The sequence below is a fragment of the Xenopus tropicalis genome, chromosome 6, assembly GCF_000004195.4.
Source record: "Xenopus tropicalis strain Nigerian chromosome 6, UCB_Xtro_10.0, whole genome shotgun sequence".
NCBI lineage: Eukaryota > Metazoa > Chordata > Amphibia > Anura > Pipidae > Xenopus > Xenopus tropicalis.
In genome coordinates, this window is record NC_030682.2 from 3,502,338 (window position 1) to 3,513,914 (window position 11,577).

Below are 11,577 nucleotides of genomic sequence, written 5' to 3' on the forward strand. Positions count from 1 at the left end.
CACTTCAATGGACTGATTTTGCATGGTGTGGCACTGACAAAATTCAAAGAGTTCAGAGACCTGCTTTAGGCAGCGGCCTCCCTTCCCAGCACTGTGTCGGGCTAATTCTGCGTATGTCTAAAAGAATTTAAGGCTCCTTTTTAGTAACAGGAGGAGTCTTAAATAATATATGCCCAACTCTGAATTCGATATCGAGCTTTCCCAATCAATTGCTACAAAGGTGAGAAATCATGACAATTATTTAATAAAATAATTAATTTATTTAAATATGCATATGACAAAAAAATTACTTCTTATAAAAAATCCATTAAACACTCCCTGATATACTTTCAATAATTAATCAAAAGGAGAATTGACCAATAGACATTATTCAATAAATGGCAAGCATCCACAAGATAATATATGTACGTTCACTTTCAATACTTAATAATAAGGTAATTAAATATGTTGAATCAAAGGAAGGGTAAATGATTGATTTTGAGGTCTTAAGGAATTCTATCCTTAAATTTTCTTATTTCTCCATTAAATCGCTAACTTGGATATCATATATGTGTTAATGAAAAATAAAATGGACCCAAATTAAACAGATTATTCCCAGTTTGCAACTCTGGGAAAGTCAATGTTTAGGGTAAGACTATAATATACATAGGAATAATAAATATCCAAGCATACAACCTAATCGAGAAAAAGTATAACAAAATTTATATTTACCAGAGTAGAGTTTTCTTGTAATTGAGAGTAGTTTCTCCTTCTTCTTCCAGTTTTTAGATCTCTTTAGATTCTCTTTTTCAGGTTCTTTCTTTTAGATCCCTCTTTTCTTTTTTTTTTTATCCGTCCTCCCGTCTCCTAACTTATCCCTCATCTCTATCTAAAACTCCACCTCTGGGATTTATCAACTAGCCAACTGGCATCAAAGGGCAGTCTTTAAGTTAAACTATCACCAGTTGATTTAAATATTTATTACAGTGACCTCTGGACCCGTAATGTCCTCCACCATCTGTGGATGTCACTGTTTCCTCAATATTGTGGTCTGAAAATATTCAGAAAATATAAAATAACTTTTGACCTTCCTTAATTCGATGTTACACACTATTGTTGACATTGCTCCACACTAGAACAATGCTGTGTAACTACTTAATACCTTAGTACACATACAATATATGTCATTGGTCTGTCCTTGATTAATTATTACCCTCTCAACAGGTATGCTCTATATTGTGGAGAGTTTGTAAGATCCTTCAAGGTGTTCTCATCTTATTCACCTAGACACCAAGGATTATATAACCTTTGATATTTGCTTTAACCCAAAGGTTATACATCTGGGCTAGTAATCCGATACAAACCTCCTTTTCAACACATATGTTTCTGATCAACTAAACAAAATAACATTCATTATTTATTCCTATATGATTCATCAAAAAGCATAATATCATTCATGAATAATAGAAAATATTCTATTAAGTAACATAATCACGTTATCATTAACAAATCAGAATATTCTTGTAATTAATAATTATCTTATCTGAAAATCCGACAAATCCCCCTTGTTTTTCTAAAATGTTTCCTATAATATGAACATTTTAGGAAAATTACTTAGGGTTTTCAAACTCTTCCTTCATCATACTCATTATGTAAACTTGATCGGCGAGATTTAAGCCATAGTTTATCTAGAGTCTTTTTGATGATCTTTATCCAATGAATTGCTAAGATGGTGATTACAGTTAACCATCCTACTATAATTGTGATCAATATACTCCATATATAGTTTTCCCACCATGACCAAACAGAAGGAAACAGTATTTCGTCATCAGTTGGTGAAAATTGTGGAGTATCCATGGTAATATTATGTTTTTTTATAACCATACGGATGGTATGGCTGGGCTTATTGTCCAACAAAAATTTTAAATCCGGACTTATGGTAATTTCCTGATTTTGGAATGCATCAATGCTTTCCACCTCTCCTTCAATGTCTTCAATGTTCACAGGATATAATGTGCGATTTCCAATTACAACTCTGGAATTAGGGGGTACTTTGATAATCGATACATGAGTTGGTATAGCAATAATTTTTGCCATAATGTGGTCCTTAGAAAAAACAGTTAGGTCAGGTAAACGAGTACTAACGAGCCATTTGTCTTTTATTAAAACTGCATTCACCCAATCTTTCTCCTCGATTTTAGACAAAGTTACCTGGCATTTTTCTGATCCATGTTTCTCAAAGTCAAGTCCGCACAAAGCATTAGTTGTATCATAATTAAATGGGTCACCTTCACATTGAAAGTTATTATCTCTAAAAATTGCACAATTATTTAGAATAGGAACAGATAGCCAGTCCGGTCTCCAAGATTGATATGCCACGATATCAGGGGTTTGGATCTTAACATGAATATTATCTCTCCATGTACCTACATTGTGGATTTTTTTCATTTGAAATATATTGTTCCTATTGACCACTGGAATTGATAGTAAAAAGCAGATTTCCATTTTAACAGGATCAATGTATAATGGTATGGCAACTCCCATATTAAACGCTAAGTTCATTTGGATATCCTCTACTTTATCTCCATCTGCATTTTGTAACATCTTGCGAATAATCTCGTATGATACAAAATAGAGAGGAATTCGCCCTTCTCTCAGGTCTTGCATTCCACTTTGCACCTCGTCATGGAAAACTTGAAGTTGAAAGTCGATACGCTCCTTTAGCAAAATCAGTTCTTGTTTAAACAGTTCATGACTTTGGTGAAGATTTATCGAGTGGTTTAATAATTTAGAGTGCAAGTTCGTAGCAATGACAGTGTCTTCCACAACGGTATACAAGTCTGTTAAATCTTTCTTTTGTCTTTCCATCTCCACATGAATATGTTGTAAATTAGTTTTTAATGAATTAATCTCAGATTCCATGGTTTTAAGGGATATGGAATTAGCGATTGTTACTCCGGTTGCAAACACATTTCCTACTACTGCAAAGATTATAGCAGCAACAACAGCAGAAATAAACCGTTTTGGTCTTTGGTTTGACGAAAAAGGCTCTCTGATTAAAGTTTTCCGGGTTTGCTCCAGGATTTGAGTAATCCACTTTTGTGAATATTCAATATGCAGCTGGTACCATGTTTGAATCTCCGGTGATCGAATATTGGATACGTTGACTTGTCTTTCGATGACACAACGTGGATCTAGGCTCATATAAATCTTCTGGGACAAGATTCTCTTGTTGGTCATGATGAATCCCGCTGTATCCTGTAGCATGATCCCGGATGATGGACCCGGCATCACAATCAGCTCAGCGTGTAACTCTTTCCCCAAGATCAGGACTGCATATAAAATAGCGATCATCTTGGATGGCATCTTTGTACCTATAGATAATCAAAAGAAATCATTAGGTTCAGCCGTCATATATACTTAGCAAGTTTCAGTTCACTGAGAAGATAAAGGATATTTAGAAGGTTGAGAGAGACATAGGCATATCATGATACAACATCTATATACAATATTAATCTCTACTTCTATCTTTAACTAAAATCTCTTGATTTCTTACTACTCAGCTCTCGACTTGCTCTATTCTCCGAAGCTGTTGGCTAGGATGACAAACACGTAATTGGTTAATGTGCACCCATTTTTCAACAAAATCATCCCCCTTAGGAATTTTAACTTTATAAACCACAGGAGATAATTTATCAGTGATTATATATGGACCTTTCCAGGAAGTTAAGAATTTCCTTTCCTTTACTTGGTCTCTGGCAAAGTTATAAAGATAAACTTTATCATCAACCTGATATTCCTTTTGAGTTGTTTTTAGATCATAGTACGTTTTTGTACTTACTGCAGCTTTCTCAATATTTCTTTGAGCAAACGCAAAAGCATGCTGTAGATGCTTTCGTAAATTTTCTACATATTGATGTGCAGTCATTGCATTCATCAAATTGTGATCTGTGGTTCTGTAAAGTAAATGTTGAGGTAATACCATTTTTCTACCCGTAATCATCTCAAATGGAGAAATTTTGGTTGCCGCACTCGGGGTGGCTCTAATAGCCATGAGAACTAGTGGTAACTTGACATCCCAGTCTTTACCAGATTCTTTGACAAACTTTTTCAGAATGTTTATGATTGATTGATTGTAACGCTCTACTCCACCACTAGAAGCTGGTCTGTAAGCTATGTGTAGCTTCCTTTTTACTCCTAGAATTTCCCACATCTTAGTCATTATTTCGCTGGTGAAGTGACTTCCGCGGTCAGATTCAATACGTTGGGGAAGACCAAATCTGGAAAATATATGGTTAATGAGCAGTGATGCGCATACACTAGAACTACACGTCTTACATGGCAAACATTCTACCCATTTTGTAAATAAACAAGTTACAGTTAGCATATACCGGTTTCCTTTTGAGGATGTTGTTACTGGTCCAATGAAATCAATTTGGAGGTCTGACCATGGCATGGATATTCCTCTTTTCATCAGCGGTGCCCGGTGATTGGGTCCTTGTGGCTGGAATTGAGGACATATCAAACATCCTTGACAATAAGTCCTGACATCCTGTAACATGTGTGGCCAATAAGCATAATCCCTTAACAATTCATATGTTATTTTCTCTCCTCGATGACCAGCTGTCGGGGCATCATGAGCATGTTGTAACATCAAACCCCGATATGCTGCGGGTACTACCCATTGTGTAATACCATTTTTCGAGGTTCGTATCAGCAATCCATCTTGTAATGAAAATTGGGACTCGCCTTTCACCAAAATACGTAACTCCTCTTTATCAGCACATTCTTCCATAGTTATGGGATGATCCTTTGGATTTTGAATATATTTATAAAATAAACCAATAATGGGATCCCCTTTCTGACTCTCAATGAGATCTTCGCTAGGGGAATCTTGGCTCCACATTGCCACATTAGGTTGAGACTCCTTTTGGGTCTGACTCCTGGTTGTGGCATTCACTTGGATAGTTCCCATGAGGTCATCAATATCCAAGATCTCTCCCTCCATGGCTGCTTTCTTGGCAAGGGAATCTGCTAAGTCATTTCCATCTTTATCTGCACCTGAATGTTTCGAATGACCCCTTACCTTCTTCCAATATATGTTAAGGCTGTGGGTAGTAACTAATTCATCGATTTTACAAAACAACTTACCATGTTTGACTGGTTTCTTATTACTTCTCATCATATTGGATCTTTTCCATCCGGGAAAATATTCCACAAAGCTGTTCCGAACATAATCGGAATCTGTAATTAAAACAAATTCTTTAATATCATATTCAATAGCCATTTGTACGGCTTTGTACACAGCAGCAAGCTCTGCGACTTGGCTACTTTTGGAACCAATCTTGTATCCTGTGGATATCTCTGGGAATACATTATTCCATACTATCCCAATACCTGCAACTAGCATCTTTTCAGCTTCTTCTGTATGGAAAGAACAGCCATCAACATATACACATGGTAATGATTTGCAGTATTCTTCTTCATATGATTTATATGGAGATAGTGATTGTTCCTCCAGAAAGTCATTTTCTGGTGACTCATCTTTGTGTTCAACATTAATACAATCATGGAGTTCAGCTAATCCTTGAGCAACTGGATTTTTAGTATCCTGTTTATATCTGATCTCCAATGGCCATCCCATAAGGGACATTGTCCATGCAGTTATCCTACTATTTGACAGGTTTCCATCCTTTAATCGACCACTCTGTAAATATTGTAGTGATTGATGTGCAGTTTCCACAATTATCTTTTCACCTTGAATAAAACTCCTGAAATATTGCAAAGCCCATACAGTTGCTAATAATGCTTTTTCACAGTTATTAAATTTTATTTCAACTGATGATAATGACTTGCTGGCATAAGCGATTATTTTATTCAGTTTTTCTTGTTTTTGGAAAAGAACCGCACTTACACTTTTGTTGGTAAAACCTGTTTCGATATAGAAGGGTTTTCCACCTTCTGGATATGCAAGGCATGGAGCCTGGATAAGCTTAGTTTAAGTTCAGATATTGCTTGATCGTGACATTCATCCCATTTCCATTTTGCTCCTTTCTTCAGCAACTGCAAAAGAGGTTTTGTAATTTCTGCATAGTTGTCTATGAACTTACGTGAATAATTCATCATACCCAGGAACGATCTTCCTGTGGATTGATTCCTTCGGCAGTAATTTCATGTCCAAGGAAATTTACCTTAGATCGGCACCATTGAGCCTTCTGTAAAGAAAGTTTAACACCTGCCTTCTTTAGTTGATTTAATACATATCTCAATTCTGCAATATGTTCTTCAAAAGTTGTATTTTTTATCAATATGTCATCCACATATGATAATGTACCTCGTTCAGCAGCATCAGGCATGGCTTTGTGCATGAATACAGCAAACTCATGGCCTGCATTAATGTATCCGAAAGGTAATCAGGTCCATGCATATTGTTGCTTTCCAAATGTAAAGGCTAGTTTATATTGATCCCTTTCATCTATTTTAATTGTCCAATATCCTTGTGCACAATCAAGGGCGGTAAAAATTTTAGACCCTTGGATTTGTGCCAAGCATTGGTCAATGTATGGTACAGGCCAACCAGACATGTAGACTTGTTTGTTCAACTGTCTCAAGTCTGAGCAAAGACGAAACTGACCATTGGGTTTAAGGACTCCAAGTATTGGATGATTAAAAGAACTATGTACTGGGCGGATGATACCCTTCTTCTCCAGATTTTTAACGATTTCCGAGAGTGACTCATAAGCCGCTAACGGAAGTCGGTATTGTTTAATAAATACAGGGGGTGCATCTGGATCGGTCTGGATTCTTGTAACATGTAGGTTAGTTTCCCCGCAGTCATAAGAATCCTTGGCAAACATATCCTGGAATTCCCAAAATAGTTCTTTTAGCTGTTGTCGTTCTGATTCATCAGAACATGCATCAGCTATAGAGAGTTGCTCTTCCACCCGCTCTTGAAATTCTGGGAAAATTTCAGGTTGATTTACCTCATAAGCTTCTTCAAGCTTGCTGGTCAGGTCATCTGGGGTGTGATATATCTGATCTTTCCCCTGTTGGAATGACTCATACTCACCTTTCTCGATTTCATGGTTAAAGATCAATGATGTCTCCTCAACTTAACATGTACCATCCTCAGGATTGAAAGGATAAACAGAATGAATACTGAACAATCCCTCAGGTGTTGAAAAGCAATGTTGATCCACCATTTGTTCTTCTGTTAGATATTCGTCAGGTATTAATCCAATTATATCATTTTGGAACCCAAAAGTATAATATTCTGAATCGATGGCTAGGCCAATCATTGTGTCCTCTTGTAACATAATGTTATAAGGACTCATGTTATCGATAACCATATATAATGGATCCTGATGAATATTTATTATAGGATTCGGTTTTACCTTCAATCCAAATTGTTGCATTCGATTGGATAAGCAAATTAATGCATCTGGATTCCTCAGCTTTTGCCCTTTCTTTACTCGAATGGGTAAAAGAAATGATTTACATCCCCCAGGGACTTTTACCTTTCCGGCGACTAAGATATCCACTGCATAGGGTATTCGTTGTCCCCATCTCAAGGCTTGTTCTTTATCCTGGAATTCCTCTGGATTCCCTGATAGTCTGGACCACAAAACATTATTGATCAAATCAACCTGTATGGCAAATCGATGTATAATGTCATTTCCTAAATATATTTGATATTGTGGTTCCTTTAACACATTGAAAACGTGTTCCGCAGATTTGTTTCCTAGGGAGATAGATAAAATGCATTTTGCAATCACATTTTGACTCTGGTCATCTTTATCCAGGTCATAAACCCATTCCTGTAAGGAAGAAAATTTAATCATCTGAGGATTTGTAACCTGCTTTAGAAGTCCTAAACTTATATAGCTGACTTCGGACTTGAGATCCAGCTTGGCATATTTCACCCGGGCAATATTATTTACCTGTACGGGAACCAGCATAGTATCATTGGTCTTCTCGATTTTAACCAATGATTGGATATGTCTGGTTATGCCTGCTACTTCCCGATTTCCCCCTTTAAGAGAAATGGTTAACACATCATCCTCTAGGATTATTTTTTCAATTTTGTCCTTTTGGATATTAATGATGTGGAAGGAAGTATTAATACTCTCTTCAGGTTTACCGTTTTTTAGGATTGAGACATCTGGTACCTGACTGTTCCGGAAATGGATTTCGACAGAATTAGGTCTTTCTTCAATCATATGGCAACTATTTTGCGGTTTTGCATTGTGGGAACGTTCAAAAGAGATTGGGGTTTTTACCTGAGTCCATATTGCTTCATTAATAAAGTCAATTATGGATCTTAACCTTTTGAGCAGATCAATTCCAATGATCAGCCGATCATATGGAAGATCTACAATCAATGTTGGATGTCTAATGGTCTTTTTACCAATCTTATATGTCAGCCAGGACTTGCCTTTCACTTGTAGACTATCACCACCTACACTTACCAGAGATCCATCAAATACCGTCAATCTCGGTTTATTCTTTGAGGACTCTAAGATCTGTTGGAAATAGCTGAAAGACAAAATAGTGACCTGAGATCCAAGTATCCAATAAACCTTGGATTGGTCCGACACATCCATCCGGGAGACAAATATCTATAAAATACCGGCCATCTAACTGTAAGAGATTACAGAGGAAATTGGAGTGTTTTATCATCTGTTGATTTAAAAAGTGATCTCTCTGCAGCGTCAGGATATTTGGAGATTGCTCCTCCTTGTTCTGCCTGCAGGGCATTTGTGTTCCTATGGATTCTATTAATGGAACAGACTGAACCGAAGGTACTTCACACACTGGTTCAAATAACACCGGATTATAAGAATTGTCCTTATTAGGCTGTAAAACAGATGAAATATTAGATTTTCCCTTCCCGGCCCTGAATTCAGGGTCGGGGCAATGCAAAACATGATCATTGACTGTATTTAATTCTTTCCTGTCCATTTCTATATAGCAATTTGGTTCTGCTTCCTTTATTTGGCGGAGCTTGGCCCCGCTTTTTCCTCTAAAAAAACTTCAGGTTGTTTTCCTGCAGAAACTTGAGATAATTTACTTACAATGTCAGTTAACTTGGAAACCTGATCTGCAAGCTGATCAAATCTGCTAGGTCTACCTGGGTTTTGATTCCGTGGACCATTTTGGTTCCCTGTGGGTGATTTACCCCTGGGTGAATCTGGTGATTCCTGCCCTTTTCTCCATTGCTGCCTGGGCCTATTGTTCCAACGTCTGTATCCCTGGGGATCCCGGTATCCTTGGTAACCCCCATATCTTTGGTTACCTCGGTATCCTTGGTAACCCCCATATCTTTGGTTACCTCGGTATCCTTGGTAACCTTGGTTGAAACGAGGACGGTAATCTTGGCTTCCAGAACCTGAACTATTTCCTTCTGACCCCTTGGCAATTTGAGGTTTAGTGTTTCTGGTATTTAGTTGTTTTTGGTTTTGTTGATTAGGTCCATTGGCTAAAGGTATTTTCTTTGGCTGGGACTCAAACTTTAAATGAGGTTTTACCCCGGACTCATCAACATTGTGCTCTGGGAATTTTTTAAATTTCCTATCATTTAAGTTTTGGCCCTCACTAATGTTAAACAGCAAAGTTGCTGATGTTACCAGTCTTTCTAGAGGGTTTTCAAAATCCAGATCATGAGCTAGACTTAATTTGATTTGGGTTGGTAAGGCCTCATAGAATACCTGTTTAAATTCCACAGATTCCCAATCGGGGTTTCTGTAAGCTAAACCATAGGCATTTTTAAGTACAGAGAGAAATTCTCGAGGGCTTTGATTAGATCTACATGTGAGTTTATAAATTTCTCTCTTTGCGGCAGTGGTAGTTCGATAGGGCCCAAATTCTGATTTAATTTCATGTAGGACTGACTGCCATTTGGTGATTCCTCTCTCTTTAAAGGAGGAAAAGTAATGACGGTATCTGTCATCAAAGGCCCATGGAAGAAACCTGATTTTGTCTGCCTCAGATAATTTTAATGAATCCATAGTAGATTCATATAGTTCTAAGTGGTTTGCAATTTGGGAAGAACCTTTCTTAGAAAATTTTGGTATAGCAGTATTCAAAAATTTAATTATGCTGGCAGAATTTTGTTTTTCTTTAGGAGATTGGGGATTTTTCCCTTTTGAACCCCTCTTATGGGTATTCTTCCCCCTGTTTGGGAAAGGACCGGATCCCCATGCTCTCTCATCACTCTCAACTTCACTTGCATCAGTATTGGAAACACTACTTCTATGGGATACATTTGACATAGGTGTTTGATTTCGCACATTCCTCACATTCCTCTCTGGGGACGTGTCTGAAGAAGAATCTCTAAGGACCCTTGTTCTGTGATTACCTATAACGGTGGTCACAGCTTGGCAAGCTTCAGCCAACCGGCCCAAAACATCTTGTGCCTCTGAATCAACATTATCAATTGGTTTGGCTCTAGAAATATATGGTGCCCAATTTTTATATTGGGGAGTGATTATTGGAGGATCAGGAGATCTCTCCACACCATATACACCTGACTGTTGACTTTTAATGTACTGTTGCCGTAATTCTTCGAAATCCTTTCTGAGCTTACAGTATGCTATGCGACTACGTTCAGCATCAGTTTCTAAATCCCTAATAAAAGCTTCCTTGTTTGAGATATCTATCTCTAATTGGTTTTTATCAGATTTCATATGTTGGATATCTGATTCTATCTCATGTAACTGAGACATCAATTTTTCTACATTTTCTTTTCTAGCTTTTGATAGGGTATCTACCTCCATTAATGCATATAAAACAGGAGGTAGAGCACATATTAATTTTTTCTCTTTGTCTGAACTGTTAGAGGCTAAGTTCATACATGTTAAATAGCGTTCAACCAGGCCGTCTGTTGCCCAGATATCATTAAGGTCTGCTCTAGCATTTCTCTTCAAATCATTAATCCAAACATCCATCCCTATATCAAATTTTACCCGTGTATATATGAATTCAACAATTCTGTGGATCATTTGCTCTGGGGTATTCCCATTCTCACTGCTTGCAACACTCATGGTCTCAATTAATTAATTAAAAAAAAAATTAGCTTGACAGAAGTATTGGAATGGTTTTTCACTATTTGTACCAATATGAGAAAATAATCTCGATCTCAGCAGTGCCTCCAAATATATGTCGGGCTAATTCTGCGTATGTCTAAAAGAATTTAAGGCTCCTTTTTAGTAACAGGAGGAGTCTTAAATAATATATGCCCAACTCTGAATTCGATATCGAGCTTTCCCAATCAATTGGTACAAAGGTGAGAAATCATGACAATTATTTAATAAAATAATTAATTTATTTAAATATGCATATGACAAAAAATTACTTCTTATAAAAAATCCATTAAACACTCCCTGATATACTTTCAATAATTAATCAAAAGGAGAATTGACCAATAGACATTATTCAATAAATGGCAAGCATCCACAAGATAATATATGTACGTTCACTTTCAATACTTAATAATAAGGTAATTAAATATGTTGAATCAAAGGAAGGGTAAATGATTGATTTTGAGGTATTAAGGAATTCTATCCTTAAATTTTCTTATTTCTCCATTAAATCGCTAAC

General features: G+C 36.8%; 3 protein-coding genes across 3 annotated transcripts; all 3 read right to left on the reverse strand.

The window, feature by feature from the left end:
- Window positions 1–1,487: 1,487 nt before the first annotated feature.
- Window positions 1,488–7,584, reverse strand: LOC116411614. Its single transcript, XM_031904237.1, has 2 exons — window positions 7,497–7,584; window positions 1,488–3,693 (listed from the first exon to the last, which is right to left on the reverse strand). The coding sequence occupies exon 2, from the start codon at window positions 3,343–3,345 to the stop codon at window positions 1,603–1,605; it is 1,743 nt and encodes a 580-aa protein (XP_031760097.1). The 5' UTR covers window positions 3,346–3,693; window positions 7,497–7,584; the 3' UTR covers window positions 1,488–1,602.
- On the reverse strand, window positions 3,539–6,027 carry LOC105947558 (protein NYNRIN-like). The gene is made up of 2 exons (XM_031903954.1): window positions 5,377–6,027; window positions 3,539–5,223 (listed from the first exon to the last, which is right to left on the reverse strand). The coding sequence occupies exons 1-2, from the start codon at window positions 5,630–5,632 to the stop codon at window positions 3,539–3,541; spliced, it is 1,941 nt and encodes a 646-aa protein (XP_031759814.1). The 5' UTR covers window positions 5,633–6,027.
- On the reverse strand, window positions 6,123–11,257 carry LOC101731474. The gene has a single exon (XM_031904225.1). It carries the CDS (start codon window positions 11,019–11,021, stop codon window positions 8,970–8,972), a length of 2,052 nt encoding a protein of 683 aa, XP_031760085.1. The 5' UTR covers window positions 11,022–11,257; the 3' UTR covers window positions 6,123–8,969.
- Window positions 11,258–11,577: the final 320 nt, after the last annotated feature.